This window comes from Patiria miniata, unplaced genomic scaffold (assembly GCF_015706575.1).
Source record: "Patiria miniata isolate m_02_andy unplaced genomic scaffold, ASM1570657v1 HiC_scaffold_17, whole genome shotgun sequence".
NCBI lineage: Eukaryota > Metazoa > Echinodermata > Asteroidea > Valvatida > Asterinidae > Patiria > Patiria miniata.
The window spans coordinates 6,084,102-6,108,387 of record NW_024037055.1 but is presented as its reverse complement, the minus strand read 5'-3'; the positions used below and the strand labels follow the sequence as shown (position 1 = coordinate 6,108,387).

At 39.9% G+C, this 24,286-nt stretch overlaps 1 protein-coding gene across 5 annotated transcripts; it reads left to right on the top strand.

Annotated features, from left to right (window-relative positions):
* Positions 1-244: 244 nt before the first annotated feature.
* LOC119723644 (multidrug resistance-associated protein 5-like) lies at positions 245-24,286 on the top strand. 5 transcript variants are annotated; one of them, XM_038194412.1, is made up of 27 exons: positions 245-453; positions 1,695-2,082; positions 4,813-4,942; positions 5,354-5,518; positions 5,985-6,132; positions 6,585-6,818; positions 7,123-7,299; positions 7,595-7,742; positions 8,772-8,920; positions 9,806-9,913; positions 10,324-10,668; positions 11,631-11,762; positions 12,870-13,007; positions 13,631-13,834; positions 14,217-14,490; positions 15,514-15,728; positions 16,802-17,008; positions 17,546-17,675; positions 18,239-18,521; positions 19,586-19,775; positions 20,545-20,637; positions 20,939-21,128; positions 21,252-21,411; positions 21,807-21,885; positions 22,391-22,504; positions 22,702-22,866; positions 23,303-24,286. In XM_038194412.1, exons 3-27 carry the CDS (start codon positions 4,839-4,841, stop codon positions 23,402-23,404), a joined length of 4,254 nt encoding a protein of 1,417 aa, XP_038050340.1. In that variant the 5' UTR covers positions 245-453; positions 1,695-2,082; positions 4,813-4,838; the 3' UTR covers positions 23,405-24,286. The 5 variants fall into 5 exon arrangements, with proteins under 5 accessions (XP_038050340.1, XP_038050342.1, XP_038050343.1 ...); XM_038194414.1 differs by lacking the exon at positions 1,695-2,082; XM_038194415.1 differs by lacking the exon at positions 245-453 and having other exon boundaries at positions 1,588-2,082; positions 15,514-15,713.

Genomic DNA, 24,286 nt, shown 5'->3' with positions numbered 1-24,286 from the left:
AATAAATATTATACGAAATAAAAGTTCGCAAGTGATTTGCATATTTACGCCATGTTGATGTCTGCACACTTCCTTAGCCCATTCTGGAATTTAAATTTTATTAGCCTAATCTTCAAAAAGTACAAAATATTGCACAATGTTTTTAAATCGCAAACACGTCCTTTGTAAGTCAAATGATATGGCGCCCTCAATAATTATCCGATGAATATTCATATAAAAGTTCGCAAGTAATTTGCATAACGCCATGTTGTCTACTGCATTTTCGAGCTCTAGCACTAGCAGTAGCAGAATTAATTAGGAATGACATTTTGGACGTATTTTGGGCAGTTGATATTCCAAAAAGTGTCATACTGTTTCATTTCCGATACCAAGTGAATTATCGTCAGTTTATGAGATTGACATTGCGAATTTGAAACGTGGTTTAGCGTCGTGACACATACATACATGACATAGGTGAGTGATCTGATGGCCGTCTGAATTCAAATGCGTGTGAAACGACAAAACTCATGAAACTAGACATGGGCTCCCCTATGGGGCGCACTTTGACGTTTCCCCCGACTGTCCTCATGCAGTGTTGCCAAACCTCTTTGTTGACAAACTTCAAATTCTTTCAGTTACATACTGGTACTTTTACCTTAGTAATGCTTGCTGTTGAACCTTTGTGAACAGTTTCAGTGCAGTCATTCAGTCCAAAATTCAAAAACGGCGGCGTCCGGAAATTGGGCACAAAATCGGCTGTTACGTAGGGCACTTGAGCAAATCTCGGAAAATCTTAAGTTAACATTAAAGAATTTGCTTATAGGTGACAAATTTTGATAAACCATTATTATCTCCACTCACATACCCAACTACAAATTTGTCACAAAATTATTTTCCTAATTTTTTGGGCGCATTTTAAAGGGTTCATTGTGTACTATAGGCCTACTTCCATGACTTCAAAATAAACCACGAACTTTGTAGTTTGTATGTCATGTATGTATTGTAACGGGTTGGTAATCTCAAGATTTATGAACAGGAATGTGTGGAGCTTGATGAAATTCCACTTATTTTTTTTGTTAGTTTTGTTTTTGACATTTATTGGAAGCTCACTTGGCTAGGAACAAGCCATGAGCTTTCTTTTAGCGCAGGAATCGTCTGTTATTTTTCTAGTAGGCCTAGGAATGTGGTTTGCATGCAATGCATGAATATAGAACGACAACCACTGGCAACAGAGGGCGCCGTTTTAATTGCCAATAATAATAATACGGAAATGGAATTCGGTGCAGATAAATCAAGGGAGCCATGTGCTCTAGTGCTAGCATGTGTTAGTCCGTGACCAGATTATTTCGAGAAATCCTTAATTTTCAAAGCCATTAATACAGTTTGTATAAATGCATTATGCCTTTTGTTATTTTAAGTTAATGCCTATAGTTAACACAGCTATGCTGTTATAATTTGAACTGCAAACTGTATTTATTTTCTTTTAGCATAATATGCACAGAAGTCAAGCCAACCACAAGTTACGTCACGCATGAGTGATTATTACGTGAGGCAGTACTAAAAGCTCATTATACAAATTGTATTGATGTGCTGAATATATTTACATACAGGTAGTACTACTTATTTACGCATAAATCCTTAGGCATGCTTTGACTGCTCGAGCATCTGCCACGATATTGTTCACATTGTGTATGTATTTATTCCAACTATTCTAGACACAACGCGCCCAATACAAGTATGGATCCACTTTCACTAAGATTTACCCTATGCCTTCTCAGTTAGGCACTTGGTCAGTAGGCAGCTATCGAGAACAAGGATCTGTACGCATCGATTTTGAGTAAGCATAATCGTCTTCTTTTGTGATGGAGAAATAGGTCTATGCATTATAACACGCCAATACCAGAAGCGCAGGGAAATAGGCCTAGTGTGCCATGCCAGCATCTTTATCGTGTAAACCTATCATATTGCTGTAGGGGTACATGAGTTTCATGGATTTTTGTCACGTCAGAGCCACTGCACTGCCTGAAAACTACTACAAGCTCACGCGGAACTGGTTCTAAGGAATCGATGTTCTCTGCATGTGTTCGGATATACTTTCACTTGGTAAGTGTTCATGTATGTTTTCTCATCACACTGTGCTTTTGAATCATGTGGAGCAAATGTACGTCGTACGATGCTAGTACTTTGGTGGCCGACCATGTACAAAGTCTATATAGAGCGGTGATTTTCAAAAGTACATTTTTTAACTAGAAAGATTCTCAGTCTGAAATTCGTGATTTGTTTTTCTAATTTTGCCTAATGGTTTTTAGTGACCAACCACCATTGAGGTTATAATTATGGTGAACAAAGTGGTGTCTCTAACGCTAAAGGAAAAGCAAATGTCGGAAAGTTAATTTGCGACTCTTATTTTTGGTAGTATTATCTTCTGGAAGTTGAATAGAAAATAAGCTCACCATGGGGGTGAAAATGGGACAAGGGAGGAATAAACGACTCCAAACAATCAGTAAGGCGGTTGGAATTTTAACAATCATCGGTATGGCCAGAAAAATTGTGGCGAGCGTCAAACGATTGAGAAGCGAAATTGTCTCGTCTCTTACGCAATAATCCAATCTTATGGTGGCTCTCGCAACCACTTGCAAAAAAAAACATTAACCAAACCCATTATAATGGCAAGAAAGGCCGATGACAAAAGTAGCGGCTTAACTCACGAGGCCTACTTACGTCCAACAATAAAATTGCAGGCGCCACAATAAAGGGAAGTTTGAATTGGATTCTATTTGGCGGACCACCAAGTTGCATAGATAGTAAGATTACACGCATCCGGACTTACAACAAACAGGTTTACTCCTAACCTTTAACCCAGTACAATTGCAGGTGCACAAGCTGTATTATTTTTCCTTATGAGATGTTTATGTTGACTTGAAATTAATTTTATTGCAGCAGCTGATGAAAAGTACTGCAATTCTGGGTCGTTATGTCGAGATTAGTCTATTTTTTTAAGGAACGATGTAAGGTGTTCAGACTGAGACCTGGAGTGCAGAAAAACATGCAAATCGAAACCTGGCCAACTGTACTCACTCTTTAGCTGACAAAATTCTCCAAAATGTTCATGAGGCAAAGACAAGGTCCTCAGTATTTCACCAGCCAAGTTTGAGGTCTCAATTCAATTTTTTTTAAAGGAGGCTTTTCTTCAATATTTTTGCACTGTGAGAGTGAAGCCAAGTGATTTCAGTTTGAAGCCTAAGGCTATAGTCTGCATGGTACTGTCCACGTTTTTGGAAAAAAATAACCCTTCACAGTAGTCTGGTGGCATGACTATGTGTAAAAATAGAGAATGTGTAGAGATAGAGACTATATAGGTACCAGATGTTCCTTTCGTTATTGATTGACTAAAGGTGTGTTGGATGGTTGTTTGATGTGCCAGTCTATTTCTTGTGTTGCATGTTTTCAATACCGTAAGCTTTGGGACTCTCATAGTATTGAGAGTCCCAAAATTGTTGGGAGTGTTATTTCCTTAGTGTTTTGATGAGTTTTTTTCTTTAGTGTTTTGATGAGTTTCATCAACATCATTGCATTCACTCCTTTTCAACATCTTCAAGGTTTTATCTGTTAAACTACAGACCTCCATGGCTGAAGAATGTTGAAATCGATCGATGCTGTTGAAAAATATAGTAAAATAATGCAGCGGATGCAATATAATCTGTTTAAAAAATAAAATTATCATTACAAAAGCTTATCTTTAAAACCCTAACTCCCTCGGCATTTTTGCGAGGATGTAGCCTCAATCCCTATCCTGCAAAATCCTCCAATTGGTCTCATATAAATAATAGCCTATAGCCTCAATCCTGCAAATTCCTCCATTATTTCTTGAATATGGTCCGTGGAGGGTTGACCACTGCCTGAATCCTGCAAAATCCTGCGGCAGTGACTTAATATGTTTAGGCTTGGCCAGTGACATCCTGGAGCAGTTATATTTATGCATAGCTGAGCAAAAAACAACACAATTTCCGGCCCAAGACCTTGGCAAAGTGCATCCTACGAAATCAGTAACGCACTTTTGCCATGTAACCTCAATCCTCCCAATTCTTCCACTTTGGCAAAGAGGATTTTGAACGATTCAGGGCGATATTTAGCTTAATAATTTTACAAAATAATCACAATCTTTGACTACCAACATGCGTTAGTATACCAGCACATTCGAGTAAGCATTGCATGTAGTGTTCAAAAACAACACTTGTCAAATCATCTTTACCCAGAAAAAAACAACGCAGCTATGAAATGTATACTAGTAAAAAAAAAAAAATACTGTACTTGAAAGAAAAATCTCTTATTTTTGCCTGCATCAGACGCAGGCATTAAAACAGCACTATGTGTACTCTGGTACATGTAGTATTCCGCATGGTACCATGCTTATGAGGAGGCACGAGTTTTTTATTGACCGTTAAAAGACAAATTTACATTTAAAAAAAGCAATATGATGACTAACTTTCAAGGATAGGGAAAAGTGCGATTCGGGTGGTACCCGCACAAAACATCTGTTTAGCGGAGAAAATATATATTTCAATAATTTTGATGGTTACTTTTGAAAACAAAAGATCCTCTGTTAAAAATCCTTATTAATTAAATTTAAAAAAAAAACACACCCCGAAGAAGGAAAACATGCTCTTTTTTTATGATCTACAGATAATTTAAAATTATCCATTTCGACTTTGTGGTTTTTTTATACATCATTTCCGATTTATTTTACTAATGCCGTTTGTTAAATCACATATATACGTTTTTGGTGTAAATTTTCATATTAACTTTTTTTGCGATATCATAAACATCATACAGTTCGATAAGCAACAATCTACGACATTATGAGTGAGACCGAGAATCGCACTTCAGGTCACGGGAGGACAGACGGACGGGCGAAGACGAGAGACACGCTCAAAGTTCTGCTGCCGGTCAGACCGTGCTCAAGGTGAAGATTTCAAACAAAAGAATCCATTTGTGTTCTCAAAAGTGTTTCTTTTCCGGTAGTAAGTTTGTTTATGCTCCCCAGCTATAGCAAACTTGTTAAGTTGTCATAAATTTAATATAACCCTATTTTTAAACAAAGGATCGACAGCTGATATTGTTATTGTTTTGCTGGACATTTTTTAATTTCAATTGTTAACTTTCAGTAAATATTTTTGAAAAATTAGAAGGCTTATGTAAATTTTGAAGGGTTTGTGGATTGTCACAGCTGGAAGAGTGGGCTAAATTTTCTCTTAAAAAAAAACCCAAGTATTTTTGGAGCAGATGAGGAGTTTGGAGTGCACGGGAAGTATTTCTACCCAAAAGTTTCGAACAATAAGTCTATTTTCTATTTTTTCCCCCTTTCTTTGAGTAGCCACAAGACCCGCAGTCCCATGGACACGACCGGGTTACTTGGTACTCTGATGTACTCCTTCCTGACTGGAATCTTCTGGAAAGCACATCGGCAAGGGGGTATCACACAGGACGCCCTCAGGAGGCTGATGTCAGACAGGGATGCAGCCGCGGTCAATTGCGAAAGGTAATTAAAAAGTTGACCCTGGATAATGATTTTGACGTCATTATCAGAAGATATCGACGGGAACATTTTTAACATCTCACCGCGATCGAGTGCCGTTCGAAGACCCAAAAGCGCCATTTCGGGCGGCCAACAGTTTCAAAAAAAATTTCACTGTGGTTGACAACAGTTTTTGCCTAAAATAGCGCATAGAAAATTTCAGTATTGAAACAAAGTCTTTTAATTATTCGTTGTGGTACCTATACAAGAACTACTCGCTTTGTCAATGGTGGCACACCTAATTGTGCCAACCACCGCCACCGGCTGGCAAAAGCCACGACTGTGAAATGGTAAAAGAAAGGTTACTTTGAAATGGAACTAAAGTACACACGATGTCGTCATTTTGTTCATAGAAAATCTGTCGCATAATAATTACTATATACACATCCAGTTTTGGTAAAATTGTTCCCTATTTTCCATCATCGTCAAGATTCGAGAGATTGTGGCAAGACGAGATGGACGGACGAGGAGAGAACGACGTCTCACTGAAAAGAGTCATCTTCAGGTTCATTCGGACTCGTTTCCTGATTGCTTCTGCGATTCTGGTTGTTGGTTTGAGCAGCGGGTTCCTGTTGACTGTGAGTAAAAACACAGAATATAAAAATACGAAAATTGTGGGTATTCTTGTTTGATTGTTTTGGCCATTATTACAATAGGGCCGGCCTACAGAAGATCATACATAGACCTTTGTGTTCATTTAAGTCATATAGTAAAGCCATGTTGTTTACTGAAGTTGTTGTTTAATACGCACTGTAGTTGTAATAGTTTAACAAAAGTTATAATAGTTGCTGAATAGGTTCGGAATTAATTCTATATGCTTGCATTGCATTGCATTGTATTGCATGCCGGTCGATCCCAGTGGAAACCAGTTTGAAACTGTTTAGGCATACCCTAGGTAAAGAAAGAAAGAAATCATTGCATTCAATATTTGCATATTCCAAACATTGCTCGCCTAAGAAAGTTGCATAGGAGTGTTTCATGCATATTGTAATGGCTGTCTTCTCAGAGGTTTTGAAAACTTCTCCCACAGGCGTATGTGCTCTACACCGCCATCCTCTACCTGGAGGAGCCCGGTAACTCCATCGGGTACAGTGTGGCATTAGCCTTCTCCATCTTCATCTCCACGGCCTTGCGAGTGGTCGGGATGAATTTCATGTGGTACACCAACATGCGCACGGCAGTGCGCCTGCGCAATGCCCTCATGCTGACCTTGTACAAAAAGGTGTCGAGGCTTCGCAACACCTCCGAGCTGTCGGTTGGAGAGGTAGGCTACGTTTTACAAAAAAAGGGTACAAAAATCCTCTGAAGCCATGTTTACTTCCAATTTCTCTGCTTCAGTGCTTTTCACTCTTAACGTATTCAAATGTCGCTTTTGGTAAAAAAAAATATAAAAAAATCCAAGTTTAAGTTCAAGTTTCAAAGTTTGCTTCGATTTCTTTTCACTGCAACCTTATTATAAAACTGCTTTTGGTTAGGATTTTACCAATTTCTCCGACTTATACTGAGCCTGCGACTGTTTTATGTTTTAATAATAATCAGAAAGCTTTGTCTGCTCCTTCCTTTATAAGATGGTGAATATCTGTGTGAACGACATCCAGCGGCTGTTTGATGCGGCGGTCTTCGGCCCAGTCCTGATCGCCTTCCCACTGTTTGTGCTGCTCATCCTAGTCGGATGCGTGTTGGTCGTCGGAATCGTCCCCACGTTGGTCGGAACAGCCATGCTCATCATCGTCTTCGCTTTCCAGGTACGCCTCACTCTTTGTCTTAGATCGCTTTGTCATCAGGTTGTGGACGGCTGATAAGTAACTTGAGTTAACCTCCCTTTTTTTCTTGCACATGTCAAGAAAATCAAATAAACACTCCTACATTTCGGATAGAGTGTCATTGTTGTCTTGTCGGTAGTTACACTTTGCCTTTTACCTCGTACGCAAAGCTTGCTCATGTCCTCAAAAAGAATCCTTACCAAGTAAACATCGGTTTAATTACTGCCTCCTTTCTCCATGTCTTTTCATTATCGATAAATTTCATTATTTTTTACAGACGTGTCTGGCGAGACTAAACGTTCGCATCCGCCAGAAGTGCGTGGTATTCACCGACCGTCGGACGCGCCTGTTGAACGAGGTGCTGAACTGCGTCAAGTTGATCAAGATGTACGCTTGGGAAGATTCCTTCCAACAAAACCTCACGGGTAAGGACTCCTCAATGCTTCCGATATCAGCACGGAGCGATATCGAACGTAGATTCTAAGACAATCTTTCCCTAAATTATGATTATTAGATAATTATTTGGTAGAAATGTTGTGCGAAAAATGACTGATTGAGTGTGGAGTAAGTTTATAATTTTTTGTGTATCGGTTAGAGATACCGTACCAGAACCCTCAAAACGTCCTCTTTTTCGCAGCTTTTAAAAACATACATCGCAAATATCTATACTATTTAGATAGTATAGTTCATTAGCTTTTCAACAACGAATAAATCTTTCCAATCGGGTAAATATTTATAGAATTATGCCCAATTTAAGATAAATGCCGATTTGTCAATCTTTCCACATCTCAATTGTCAATTTGTTAGGAAAGTAATGGATTTGGGGTGAGCTTAGTTTTGCTTTCTTTAATGTTTTAAGCTTTCTTTATTTTGTTCATTTTGTTTTTAAGTTTTTACAACAATGGTCATTAGGCTAATCCTTTTGGAAGTAAAAGTAGTCCCGAAAAGAACTGTTTGGTTAACTGCTTAGGTGTTTACTTTGCTGCTCTGTCTCTGCCCTCTACTTGGTAGCCTTTTTCTCACAAATGCAAGTTTCGGCCCGTGTTCTTATTGCGGCAGTCAAAATGTTAGTCGCCGTGGACAAAATGACAGAGTGGTACTCCCAGTTGGCCATAACTCAATAAATATTTACCCGATTGGAAAGATTTGTTCGTTGTTGAAAAGCTAATGGACTACACTCTCTAAATAATTATGTGTAAATACTTGCGATGTATGTTTTAAAAAGCTGCGAAAAAGAAGACACTTTGAGGGTGTGGGATTGTTTTAGACGACCTGTAGAAAGTTGCTAGACCGATATTAGATACTTTTTTATATGATTGATCATTGATTGATTGAAATATTTTAATGCTACATTTGGTGTACTCGCATACAAAACATTCAAAATACATCCATTTAACTAAGCTAAAAACAAAACAAAACATCTTGAGGTAAAAATAAAATGTCTGTTATTTCAGAGATTCGTAAGCGGGAGCGAAGTCAGCTCCAACGGTCGGGCTACCTGTCGAGTTACACCTTCGGCATGGCCCTGTCTGTCTGCCCGGCCGTCATCCTCGCTGTTGCCATTTGTTACAAGTTGATGGAGAGCGATATCACGGCTGCCCAGGTGGGGATAGATTTCCGTAATGTGGTGTGACTGAACCTCAAACGTGTTTGTTCATTACCAAAAATACCATCGCCATTTCATACGAATAAGTTTTGCTGCAGACCACTTCCAACAATTATTTAAATACTCACAACTCTCCAAGGTGTTTGAGACACCCATCAAAATTTAATTAAAGCTTATTTCATCATCTTTCATTTTCTGTTCAATTTGTTTTTGGTGGTAATTTTAATCCGATGCCATTTGGGGAGAAAATTCCATCCAAAGATGATCACGCCTAAAAGTAGTCCTACATCGCCATTTTGAAAAATGATGCCTGCGCTCCAGTGCAAAATAGAGCAATTGTAGGACCCAATTTCATCCGAATTTCACAGATAATACGAGCTAGCAGTCCTTTGCACGGCTTCCACCAATATTTTGTTTTATACAAACCTTCAAGTTCATGGCCAACAAAATGCTCTAATATAAAAAAATGAGGGCATACAAATCGTTATTTGGCCCGCGTAGGCAATTTTGGGCATAAAGTTTACTGGTTTTGCACCCTTTAACTGAGCGCATGAGACTTCCAATTAAAATGTTCATCTCAAGAAATAGGTCTTTGTTCCTCTTTGATTATGTATGAGTAGATCACTTTGTACTTTCATTGTCTCTGAATGTAAATACTAAATACTGCCCTCAGAGAGGGCTCACCGTGCAAGGGCTCTATATATTATTGACCATGTGTTGGATGTTCACCTGCCTTTTTTCCCCCTGTTTCTGCACCTGTTTCAAATAAGAGTCTTCATTTTTATGATGTTGGCAGATACACCAAATAAAGTGATTTACTTTGAAAGAAAGGTGAGGAAGTCAAATGTATTAAGCTGACGTTGCATCGTTCTTTTCCCACAGGCTTTCACGTTGCTGCAGTTGTTTGGCTCCCTGACTACCATCATGTACATCCTGCCGATTGCCATTAAACCATTGACAGAGTCGGTGGTGTCAGTCCAAAGGATTCAGGTGTGTGTCTCACATTGCTGTGTTTCTTCTTCTTGTTGAAGACTGATGAACTAGTATGTTAGATGTTATGTGATCAATTAAGTAAAATGAATTATGTCTGTGTCTGAAGACGTTGTCTCTTGCTGTAGGCTTAGTTACAAACAAGATGAAGGTTGACCGAACTCTAACAGCCTCCCTTTTTTATCAAATTAGTTTTATCAACCATTATAAAAATCTATAATCACATTCATTCCTAACTCTCGTAGATAGTTATCTGTTCACCTGTTTTTCTTTTATATAATTATTAACTATTTTGACGTCTCGAAAGGCAATTACGCCTACTAGTTAACCCCATGAAAAGTCAGTTACTTTTGCCCAAAAGAGCGCAGAGAACTGGACCTTAAAAGAATAAAAATGGTTTGCCCCATCAGCCAATTTTACTCAAGAGCGAAGTCAGCCAAGAGTGGGACGCCCCCTCCGATCCAAGCCACGCCCTCGTTTTAACAAACGCCTCCTTCAGCTGGGACGCCCCGCCCCAAAGTGCTCCCGAGCCAGCCCATGAAAGTCCGGCAGAGATGAACGCCAATACCAAGTACACGTTGGTGGTCGACGACACGATCGAAAATGAGAAAGAAAGTGAGAAAGAAAGTGAGAAGGAAAAAGATGGGGATGATAAACCTGAGGAACCGAATGATGTGGACACCCTACTTGACAAAGACGTTCCTGCAGCTTCCCAAGCGCCAACACTGAGGAACATTAGTCTTGTCGTTCCAAAGGTAGGTGCAAGATTGGTGTCCTATGATATCTGGTCCTGATCAAGTGTCGATTTGAATCCTTCTCTGAGTTTCCAAGTACAAGTTGCGTGGTTGTATTCAAAATTTAAGCATCAAAAATTAAGACTTCTTTGAATGTGAAGTAACACAAAGCTTGCCATTATCAAAAGGCTTTAAGAAAAATCTGGCGCCTGCAACCTATGACCATTGTGACATTGTTGCCTTGATCTCTTACACTTCTCCTCTGGATATCAGTCTCCAGAGTAGGTTTTGTAAGTTTAGCAATGCAATTTTTAAATCTGGAACCTCTTTGTTGAGGTCTGTAACCAATGAGGCATTATGCAATCCTTGTTCGTTTTTTTAATATTTATATTTTTATTGAAATGAAGGATTCCCGAAATACCTGGTTTGATTGTGGACCGCTATTGTGTGTGAAATCGAATGTTTCTGTACTTAGGACATGATTAATGTTAGAGACGGCTCGGTTGTATGTGGAATTTGTAATGACACTAATGTCTCCGAAAGAATTAATGACATCTGTGTCCATTTTTTTTCATCTGAAATCTTTGTATGTCTTTTTTTTTTATATTGATGTGTTTATTTGCTTACTTTCTGTTTTGTAAAGATGTTATCACTATATAGGTAGGCCTGTGCAAGACAATCAACTTCGACTGGACTCGGAGTCCTTATTTAAATTACTCAGAAATTGTCGGCATATCTTCCTTTTACAAATTACATGCTATACCATTAAGTACGCGAAAAGTTCTTTCCACATCCTGCTTTCGCAGTCTCAGTTTCCTCGTCGGACTTGTCAAATGATAATCTCACATATTAGGGCGAGTAGAAGTTTTATACAATTAAGTTTGATACAATTAAGATTCCAATTCAATTAGATGAATAATCCGATTCATGATTCAGTATTTGAATGTTGACTTATACTGCATGTTTTGGGTTTCCTTTCTCAGTCCCATCTGATAGGGGTTTGTGGTGCCGTTGGTAGCGGCAAGAGTTCCCTGTTGTCCAGCGTGCTCGACCAGATGAACCTCATGGATGGCACCGTGGCGTTAGACGGTACATTCGCCTACGCGTCACAGCAGGTCAGTTGCAAAGCCTGTGCTAAAAAATATCTCAATGATTTCTCCGTTTTTAATATTTAAAGAATGAGTTTGTATTTGTATGTTTGGAGAAGTTTTTGGTACAGCTGCTTATTAGCTCCAGATTATCAATCTTTTGTTATTAATTCCATGTTTGTAAGGAACAAACATTGCGAAGGATTTCAATTTATCAATTAATATAACTGTAAATTGTATAAGTGAAAATTGGTTTTTGCTCAACACCATTTTCATTGAAAATAAATGTCATACACCAATCCCGCATTTTTTTTTAAAGTTGAAATTTAAAGGAAAATACAAGTAAGTAAATCTTTACATAATTGATGCTATTAGTGCACACAATTCGTCACCGACACCACGAACTGACACCCTCTGCATCACATGTGTACAAAAAAAATTAAAAATCTAAATTTTCTTTTTTTGTACATATTAGCAGTTTGTGTCATGAAGTTTAACATGACGAGGTTAAAATTGCTGAAATCATCTACAATAAGCAAATTTTACTAATGAATTTTCAAGAAATTGGTCAATTCTGGTATTTTTGGTTACCACGAAGTGACCCTGCACAGGGTGTCAGTTCGTGAGAACCAAAATGTACGTGTTTTAGGAGAGTGCGCGCATGCAATAGCGTTAGTGAGTGTCAGTTCGTGAAAACCAAAATTGACGCGTTTTGGGAGAGTGCGCGCACGCATGCGCAGTGTGTGCGCGCACTCTCCCAAAACGCGTCAATTTTGGTTTTCACGAACTGACACTCACTAACGCTATTGCATGCGCGCACTCTCCGAAAACACGTAAATTTTGGTTTTCACGAACTGACACCCATCTTAATCATTTTAATTGCTAATTAAGTAAGCAGATTTTTACAGTATAACGTTTATAATTGAGTAGTGAAAGCATTTTTACGTTGAGTGATACTAACACCTCTAAGATAGATGGAATATTTTACTGAGTAAATTCCTGTCAAACCTTTAAAAGCGTTTTTCTCCGATTTGTATTTCTGCAACGCTGACCACCGGGTGTCAGTTCGTGGTGTCGGTGACGAATTTTTCCAACTTATTTTTTTATTGATTTCTTGATTTGATTCAATACTAGGCTTGGATAATGAATGCAAGTGTCCGAGACAATATCCTCTTCGGTGAACCGTTCAGCCAGGAGAAATACGATCGGGCTATCTTCTCCTGCTGCTTGCAGAAAGACCTTGAAATCATGTCGGACGGAGATAAAACAGAGGTACATTATACACTAATCAGGAAATATTCATATAAATGCGATTTGAGATATCATTATGCTTCGTAGAGAGTTCAAGAATCACATAAATTTCATGTGATGTGACTCTTTCTCTTTCTCTATTTCTATTTCGCTCTGGAGAAAGTCATTATAATGTATTAAACTTCTCACTCTTAATGGATGATTACCAGACTGGGACCTTGAGTGCAGAAAAACCTGCCAAACTAATTCAGACCAACTTTACTCACTCTTTAGCTGACAAAATTCTCCAAATTTTTTGTTAGGCAAAGACAAGGTCCTGATCATTTCACCAGCCAAGTTTGAGGTCTTAAATCAATTTTTAAAGGAGACTTTTCTTTAATATTTTACACCTGAGAGTGAAGCCAAGTGATTTCAATTTGAAGCCTAAGACTAGACTGATACATGTCCTACGGTTTGAAAAGATTGGCCCTTCAGTGGTCTGGTGGCAGACTATGGAGACATGTGTAGAAATAAGCCGGTACCAGATGTTTCTTTTGACACAGTTGACTGATACTTAAGTACTTCATCATGACTTGTGCCAGTCTATTTTCTTGTACAGTGTATTGCATGTTTTCAATAGCTTAAGTATTTAAGTATTTAAACAGATTGGTGAACGAGGTGTGAACGTAAGCGGTGGTCAGAAGCAGCGCATCAGTCTGGCTCGGGCGTACTACTCAGACAGGGACATCTATCTCCTTGATGACCCGCTCAGTGCCGTGGATGCACACGTCGGCAAGCATATCTTCACTCACTGCATCCGGGATGCCCTCAGGGGTAAGACGGTGCTCTTCGTATCACATCAGCTTCAGGTAAGATGACGTCTTAAATGATTCCATGCAGGAGCATTAGATGGAACTGTGAGCTCATAGAAGACATGACACGGAGCAATCATTAAAAAAAATACGTTATTGGTGAAGGACACCCAAAAAAAAATAATTTAAACTTCAATCTTCCCAAGTGGGAAAAACATAATCGAAAGTGAAAAGCTGTACTGTACTTCAATAATTCCTGCATCGTTGTATCTCAATCTGTCCTGTTACCTTAATACAAAATATTAATTGTACTGATCTACGAACTCTTACTTTGAGTACATTTTTTTGTAAGTGAGGATTTCTCGTCCTCTTTAGTAAGATTTAACATGCACTATAAGATTCTGAAATTAGTTTGTGTAATGTTTGTTTCGGGACTCAGTATCTTCGTGACTGCGACTACGTGGTGCTGATGCGAGACGGTGCAATCTCCGAGCAAGGAACCCACGACCAACTGATCGCCGCTAACGGCGAATACGCCCGGCTGATCGACACTTTCCACGGTAGGGGAGACGAGGAGGAACACGCCAGCGTGGAAGAAGGCCCGGTGTCTGTGAGTGGAGTCGACATCGACACAGCGAGCGAGGAAGGAACGGACATTGACGACATGTTTGAGAAAAGTAAAGAGAAACCAGTGAAGGATACGGAGGAAATTGGTAAGTGGTTACCCGAGGATTTCACATTGTGCAAGCCTTGCTTCAGTCTGTTAATGATGATGATGAGCTATTAGTGTGAAGCAAGACCAGACAACTGGAATAAAAAGAATCTGAAACAATTTTGTGGATCACAGAAAAGACTATTCGGAGATCGAGACCAAGCACCAATATAGCGCTGAATACGTTGGTCGGTAGATCGCCCGTGTAATTTTAAAAACACCCAGGTTAAAATGCTGCTTCCAGGAACAAATTCTTTAATTTCTCTAACCTAGTTGGTAGAACGCATTTAGGGTATTTCTTAGGTCCAAGGTTTGATTCCACAAGTTAGTCGGGGTTGTTTTTTTTGTCTTGATACATTAACCCTGATGGTAGAAAGCCAAGTTCGTCAGCGTTTTCACGAAAAGGACACATTTTGGTCCTGGGGCGTTGAAGAGTGGTTTTGAGAAAATCTGGTTTTAATTATGTCACCTTTTGAAATAAAGATTTCGCCTATTCTCAGAGCACATGTTGATTCATTTTTGATACAGATAGTAAGCTGAGATCTTAAACTTCAAAAATGTACCAGTTAAAAGATATAACAATTAATTGCGGAGAAGTCAATCTCCATAGAGAATGTTCTGTTCGTGAAAACTCAAACGCATATACGCACGTTGTTTTTGCCCCAACGTGCTTTCAACGTAGAATTGATACACCAGATGGCACGCAGGGATAAAGGTTGAATTTGTCTCTTCGTGAAAACTGAAAATACGATTTGGGTGAAATTTTCCCATCATTGATTTGCGTGATCTCGATGACTTTTTTACCTGATTTTGACAAAAAAACTTTGCCAGGATGTTCGTTGCTGTCCACATAATCGATTTCGGCCGGAAAAAACATCAATTATTTCGAAAAAAGCCGATGATTTTGGCCAAATGTGTCCCTTCGTGAGAAAACGCTGACGTTTTAGCGATTAGAACACCGCTGTAGACGATTTCTTCCCGTTGAATAAGTTTCCTGGGGATTTTTTTACTTGCATACTTTCAGTCCGTCTAATGGACGAGGAAGACCGAGGCAGCGGGAGAGTAGCCTTCGCTACCTACCGAGGCTTCATCCGATATGCCGGCGGGCCGTGCCTGGCCTTCATCAACGTCCTACTCATGTTCCTGTCGATGTTAACGAGCATCTCCACAAGCGTGTGGCTGTCGATCTGGTTACAAGATAGCTTGAAATGGAATAATCAAACGGTGAGCGCAGGACAGGTAAGCAGAAACTGCGGTGAGATATGCCGGTAATAAACATCGCAAAAAAAAGTTCACACTCATTAGAGGGGTCATAATTTTGAATCTGATCGTCTTATGATAACGTCATTTATATAGACCAGGGGTGTGAGTGACCATTGATAAAAAATAGCTGAAAACAGCTGAAAAAGGTGCAAAAAAGCTGAACTTTGGAAATCTCCTATACTTTTGTACACAGCACGTGAGGGAAAAAAGCTGAAATCCAAAACAAAAAACACTGAAATCAGCTTTAAAGCTGAGATTTCACACCCCTGATAGACCTTTGGGGAATGTTGTTAGCTACATTTTGATACCGCGTTTGCTACCAAAGACTGTACATAGTCCAAGATTGACAACGGTTTATGAAAAATGATGCAGTTTGAAAAGTTGCAAATGTAAAGGGTTCGCAAGTGAAATTGCTGCGTGACAATATAACACTGCCCGAAACGAACGGCAGGGAATACCGATCGACAGTGCTTGCATGCATGGGAACACACGAATCGAATTACCCGCGCTTTGATCGTGCACTGTGCAGTCGATAGGGGCCAATTACGGTCATGTGTGGTAGCGCCTAGTAATTTCTCCTCGCGTAATCTTTAAATTTGCAACTTTTCAAACTGCATCATTTTTCATAAACTGTTGTCAATCTTGGACGATTAACAGTCTTTGGTAGCTTTCGATTAACAGTCAAAATGTAGCTAACAGCATTCCCCAGAAGTCTATATGAAAAAACGTTATCATAAGACGATCATATTCAAAATTATGACCCCTCCAATGAGTGTGGACTTTCTGGGGGGTTTTTGCGGTGTTTACATGAAGTCGTCACAATTTAATACTCGAAGTGAAGTCTTCACAAGTCCATCACATCAAGTGCTGTCGCAAGTATATAGGCCTAGTCTAAAACCAGGTGACTTTCGTCATTGTTCCTTCCCCTTTCATGCGACCTGAGTTGTAACTCCTCTGACAACGAAGGTCTTGTGATTTGTTTTTAATTTTTAATGTGACAGAGTGACCTTAGGAACTAAAGGAAATGTTATACTTCTGCTCCGTTCCAGGAACCAATTTTGGCCAACATGTCTGCTCCATCGGAGCCGGTCTACAAGCCGCTCTTGTACCAGTCATCGGAAGGGGACCAGTATGACGATGCACCTGATGTGTCACCTGATGAAGACGATCAGCTGACCTTCTTTGTGTTGGTCTATATTGGGATATTTCTCTCCTCTCTGGTCATACTCGGTATCACGTGCGTTGTGTTCATTGTGGTAAGTCCATAAAAGTCCATTATATTTTGGTCTGCAGCGCTGTGTAGTTTATGTATTGTTTAATCTTTTAAAGAATATCTAGGAGAAACTTGTTATTTATTATCTGCCTTGACCATTCTTATTTCATCAGACTCCCAGTACCTCGATCGGCTTTCCTTGTCAAATTCAAGACTTTAGACATATCGTTCAAAGTTTCAAAGTCACATGAACAATTTCAAAATGAACCTTTCAAATGTTGGCTTCTTTTTTTTTTATTAAATTGAAGTAAACAGTGTACTTTTAAATTAATGTGTATTATGGTATCAGTGTAATCCACCGTGTAATTTAGCCTATGGGCTACTAAAAGACATGGAAAATAAACCAGTAATAATAAACATAATAATAATAATAGAACAATTATAAATTCGTTAAGAAAGTCCAGACATCAACCATTTATCGTTTATACAAGTCACAAAATATAAACAAAAGATCATTTATCCCACATTGAGTAAATCTATTGGCCATCCAACCATCGAGTCATCTTTTGTGTCCTCCTAGACCATCATCCGAGCATCCACACGCATCCATGACAGTCTCCTCCGTAAGATCATGCGATGCCCCATGTCGTTCTTTGACACCACGCCGCTCGGCCGCATTCTCAACAGGTTCTCCAAGGACATGGACGAAGGTGAGAGTCAAACATCAGTAGAATGACGGATACAAAAGAAAGATTCCTTTATTGAAGTCCGAGAAGGAAAGGACTTTTCATGTGGGTAGAACATTGTTGAGAAGAGCTGATTAAAAATTCAAAGCACAACTGCCTCAAGTAAATATGAGACTAACGTAGTTTGGACGACAAACGTATTTTCAGATGCAGAAGATGACCAAAGCACCAGACAGCTGGACAAATGGGTTACCGGAAATAATTGAGAAGTTAGTTATGTCAATAGAATACGGTACATAGCATACAGAGAACTTTAATCTTGTCTTCCAAACTGTGATGTGTTTTACTCCATACCTCATGAGTTAATACCAGGTGTTAGTATATAAATCAAACTATGCCTTAAACAAGGCAAATTTGGAGGCTTGTTTGTTAAAAAAAAAAACCAGGTAATGAAAAATGTTTAAGTTGAAATTAAATCTAGCCTAAAAGAAATATGGTAACGACCGTTTGAAATGACCATCATCAGATTTGTCACTTTAACGTATTTAGCTAATTTTTACATCTCATCTCCCCGATTCCTCTCGTAGTTGACCTCCTCCTTCCCACCAACCTGATGCGTTGCCTCGTCTTCCTCAGCGTCCTCGTCCTCATGCAGGCAATCATCGCGATCGTCTTGCCCCTCTATCTCATCGCCTTGGCCGTGGTCCTGGTCGCTGGCCTAGCCTTCTACATCCTCTTCAGGAAGGGCTACTGCGAGGTCAAGAGGTATGATAACACCAGCAGGTCCAAGTTGGTGTCGCATATCTCGGCCACCATGCAGGGCTTGGTCACCATCCGGGCGTACGGACAGGAGAGGCGATTTACCTCTAGGTGAGTGCTTCTGAAGAAAAACGTGTCGTCAGCACTGCTTTCTCCTGTGGTGTAGTCCTGGGATTTGTGATAAGGGTCACAGGTACATCACAAGTCAATTCACTGTCTCAAGTCAATTCACTGTCTCGTCATAAAGAGAGGGGATGTACCGTACATACAATAAGAATGGGAAGCATTAATGTTGTGCAAGTTCATTGACCGGGAGACTGGTTCCCTTGTGCTTCACTTATACTTGTGGGGTGCTGTGGTCCAATGGTTACGGTTTTCGACTCGTGTGCCGTGGTTCATAGGTTCGAATCCTGACGGGGAACATGGTGAGCAAGGCACTTCACCATTATTGCTTCGTCCTTCGGATGGGACGTAAGGCCGTAGGTCCCGTGTGTTGTGTAATGCACGTTAAAGAACCCAGAAACAAGGGGATTGCCCCGGCGTTTCTAGCAGTGGCTGCAATGCGCCGTAGCACCTTGTAAACCCGCATGAAGGCGCTACATCAGGGGTCTCACATTTCTCATAAACTTCATTTACCTGTCTTTAAAAATATACATAATTACCAGCGCCTTGAGTACCTAACTGTTGGTTGACACGTGCGTTATATAAGACTCCGGTAGTATAATAATCATAATAATGGCATTTATATTGCGCAAAATACATAAGCATATGTTCTAATGCGCATATCACTTGCTATGGACTATGCACACTTTTCGCAGGGCTCCACCTCAAGCGTAAGCGGCGCGGTAAGGCTGAACCAACTCCGAACAGGGTGGGGAAGATAAGACCCGCTCCTTCCTTAACCGGATCGGTGCTTGCTCTTGGGTCTCCGCAGACAATAGAACACATCCCGCAAGCAAGCCCAATCTTCAAGCCACGTCAAGGACCCACCGGTCTGATCGAGCTTGATGAAGATACAGCCAAGTGGCTGCAAGAATTGGGCATTTTCTTGTGTTTTAGCTACCGAAGCATCATACGAACGACGACGATCTTTCGTAGTGGACTCAACCGCAACACTCCTATATACGTCCCAGCAAGTTAACAGTGACTTTACTTCTTTTTTTCCCTACCTGCAGGTTTGAGGAGCTCTTGGACGTCAACTCCCACATGCTACTGATGTTCACCATGGCTCCGCGGTGGGTTGCCGTACGCATGGACGTCATGGCCGCCGTGTTGGTCGGCATGTTGGCGCTGCTGGTCTTGCTGAGTAAAGATACGCTGTTGTCAACCGCTCTGGCTGCTATGGCGTTGTACCAATCGGTCGCGGTGAGTTAACCAAACTTGGTGTATAAATGTTACGCTACCAATTTCCGTTCATAACAAGCTATGTTTCAATCAGCACGACGGTTTTCCTCAATGTCTTCTCCTTCAGATGCCCTGGTTTGATTCCTGTAAGTACCCCCAATGCCAACTTGTTGGAGTTCTTTTTTAGCAACAATCCCGGCCAAGACGGTTCGGACACTTCCTGAGCCTGCCACGGTCACCCGCTCCCCCGGTCAATGTTGTTCTCTCCAGCTGATGAAGCACACACCGCGTAATGAGAGACAACATTGAGAGGGGGCCGGGGGTTGGGAGCCCAGCGAGATTTGGCCAGGATTGTAGACTTTCGTTCAGGATTGTTCTTATTCCTGGATGGATCTTTAAAACTAAAGTAAATTTCCTTCCTGATTTTTTTTCTGATTTCTGAAGTACTAATCAGGATGCCCAGCATTATATTTTGTTTTCATAAATACCTAAGACAGTTTATCCATTCCTATTGGTCGAGAGCCCGTCACGTGGCTGGTTTCAAACGGCTTCGGTTTGGGTAATTATCAGCATCCACACTCCAACCGGTCTTAAACAGGGTGTTCAAAACCGGCCAAGCACACATTTATTCCCTTAATATGCGACTATTTTGGTAATGTTTCATCCACTTATAATTCATTATTTACTTCACCACGGCCATTAATTTGTTTCCCTGGAGAATTAAACAATCGTTGTGGGCCCAAGATTTCATTTTTACAATACTGATAAAATTCTTATTTATTTTCTCAAGGTATCGGGAGGCTTGCTTCAAGAGGTAGTCGTCTCCTGCACGCAAACAGAAAGCTCCTTCATCTCGGTGGAAAGAATGCTGGAGTACATCGAGGTATGTTATTGACTTGTGCTGTGACTTATGATTTGATTTGACTTGTCATTGACTTATGCTTTACTTATGATGACTTATGATTGACTTATGATGACTTATGATTGACTTATGATTTGACTTGTCATTGACTTATGCTTGACTTATGATGACTTATATGATTGACTTATGATGACTTATGATTGACTTGTCATTGACTTGCAATGTGAGTTGTAATTGACTTGTGACTGACTCTCGATTTGACTTTTAATTGGCTTGTGCTTCACTTGTATTGTTTTGATGACAACTTTACACCCAACTCCAGAAAACCCCGTCAGAAGCAGAGGCCCGCATCCAGTCGACCCAGCCGGACGAATCCTGGCCCACCAGCGGGGATCTCAAGATGCAGCAGGTCAAGATGAGATACCGTCCCAACCTGCCTCTCGTCTTGAAAGGAATCACGTGTCACATCCGTCCCAGGGAGAAGATTGGCATTGTGGGAAGGACGGGATCAGGTGCGTTGTCATAGCAACCAAGGAACATTGATGTTGGTGTTCGAAAACACGTGATTTGTGATGTATCAACAAATAGAACTGGATGTAAAAATTTAAAAAAAGCAACTTACATTTTTTTTCCAGGCAAATCTTCTCTGGGCGTCTCCCTCTTCCGTCTTGTGGAGAACGCAGCGGGTGAGATACTCCTAGACGGAGTGGACATAGCGAGTCTCGGTCTCCACGATCTACGCTCGAAGCTCTCCATCATACCGCAGGACCCTGTGCTGTTTGCAGGAACGGTCAGGTAATGGACTCGAATTGGCCAACTGAGGGCGCTGTAACAGAGGCGTGTGAAGTTTTTACCCGAGTAAATTTACATCATTGAGTGACCTTACTTCTAGTGAATAAAATAGAAAAGAGAGATAGTTGTGTTTTTGGTCTATTTGTTAATTGTTTGTGTTTTAACAGAGGTGTGTGTAATCGGAGTAAATTTGCATAATGAGTGAGTAATTAGCTCATTTCTAATGAATTAAATTAGACATGTAAAATGTAATGTGTATATTTCAGATGTTTACGTTCTGTGTACTGATCTATATATATTTTTCGGGGGTTGGTTTTTGTTTGCTTGATTGTTTGTGCTTCGTTAATTGGTGGGAAAAAAAGGTAATATTTTGATGATGAAGTTGATATTTTGTGCAGGTTTAATCTAGATCCCTTGAATCAGCACTCGGACGATGAACTCTGGGCCGCATTGGAGAAAACATACATCAAACAAACAGTGAGTCATACGGGTGAAATCATAAGTATACCGGTCATTACTTCAGAGCCCTCTATGAACATGTATACAAGCAGTTGAAACTACAAAGCACTAAGAGCGCGCAAACCTCCGCCAAGGCTAAACAATGCTCCGCCATATTGTCAATACACCCAAAAGAAATGCTCGCATAAATGGTGAAGAATCCTTAAAAAAAATCCTGGATCCAGACCCAGATCCGGATCACCTTTAAATTCTAATCGATTTGTACTTGTAGCAAGGACCACCCCTAAACGAATGTTCATGCAAATCCGTTCATAAGTTTTTGAGTTATCATGTTAACAGCCAAACCAACCAACAAACTAAACCAAATCCGATGAAAACATAACCTCCTTGGCGGAGGTAATTAACAAGTACAATGTAGTGACTTGTAATTCTACACTTGGCTTAAATTTTCGTTTGCATTTACTGTATTGGTACAATTTGTTTGGCTTTACGGTAATGTGAATTGTTTTGGTTCTAATTCCAGGTAAGTGCCTTGGAGAAGCAGTTGGAGGCGCCCGTGATTGAAAACGGAGAGAACTTTTCCGTTGGTGAGCGGCAACTGGTGTGCATGGCTCGAGTCCTGTTGAGAAATAGCAAGGTGAATCCTTCGAGTCCGCTTCAAAAATCTCTTTAAGCTTTCACATTAGTTTTAATTCAGTTACTTCGAATTCAAAATATCTCCAACACAATATCTCAACACAATATCTCTCAACGTGTCTTAAACAGACAATTCGTAATGTCAGATATCGTGTTACACATACTTTTTGTCTTGACAATTTTCCCGCCAAAATGTAGGTGTTGCTAATGGACGAGGCAACGGCGGCCATAGATACGGAGACTGATAGCCTGATACAACAGACGATACGCGAAGCCTTCAAAGATTGCACCATGCTCATCATAGCGCATAGGCTGAACACCGTGCTGGACTGCGATCGTATTATGGTCATGGACAAGGGCCAAGTGAGTATGACAGAAAGGCTAACCGTGGATTAGTAAGCAGGAGGTCGTGGGTTCAAGTCCAGCCGAGTTAATTTGTGGGATTGTCTTTCTTGCTATTAGAAAGCAGCACGTACAATTATAATGCTATATAGCAAAGATGAATTGAAGGGTAAAACCCATGGTTTAAAAATGTATCACCCCGATTCGAATTCTTCAAAATATTTACAATGTACCATGACTTCAAATAAGTTTTATTATCTTGAAAGTGTTTTTGAGATTTCAAGTTGATGCGAAAACAGGAGATTTTGACGTTTTCATTGCTTTTTTGACACCTTTCGCATTGGAATAGGCTGTAACTGATTGCATGTGAATATTGACATTACTAGTCTTTTACAACACAATTACAATTGTCCTTTCCGAAGTTTCTTAAAAAAATTCACATTGTTTTGGCCAACAGATTGCCGAGTTCGGCAAGCCGGAAGTGTTGCTTGCCGACCCCGGTTCGCATCTTAGCGCGATGCTGGCGGCAGCTGAACACAATCACGGCAACTTGGACTGAAGAAAATGGTAAGAAAAACAGAGAGAAAATCCCTAGAGGAATTTAAAGACAAGACGAAAATCCTGTTTCAATCGGATTCACATTGTGAAAGTCCGGAGGAATAAGGTCAGACTTAATTGTGCCTTCTATGTGAAAACCTTTGCCGACAAATGTAATATCTAAAATGATGTTTTAAAAATCATTTTCGAACTTTTTTTTCATTTTAATTTGTGAAAACAAAAATCACCGTTGATATCACCGACAATTTTTACTTCAGAAGCAAGTCTACGTCTGTTTATCTTTGCACATCATCAGACGGTAATTAATCCTTTTCCCCATTTTTGTGGGTTACCGAATCAAGACCGAGTTCTTTCTTGGAGAATGTTTTTTTTAATATGGCGTCCAAGACGTTGATGTTATGTTGAGTTTGCTGGGTTTTTTAAGAGTGTTAAAAATGAACCTTGAAGTAATGCCACAACTCTTTCTACTGGTATAGCTTGTGAATTCAACTTGATAACAAAATATGATGTTTCTAAGCGTTGTGGAAATATGGTGCGTTCGGTTTTTAGGTGATAAGAACCAAATATCAGTCGAAATTTCTGACCGAAGGGGATAAAACGGGTTTCTATGCAGAAATGTTTAATTTGTGTTTACAGATTTTCAAAGGATTGAAATGTGTTACAATTTGTATATTTATTCATGTTTTGGTTTAGCCTACGGTAGATATTTGGTTTGTTCTCAGGTTTAAGTTGTTTGTCATTAATTTATTTTATTTTTTTGTTTTCAAATAGTTTAATCATGTATAGCATTGATTTTTTTTTATGTTAACTAATTCATTAAAGACTTTATTAAATTTTATCAGGGTTTGCAGTTTATGCTTATAAACTTGGAAGACACAAGTTA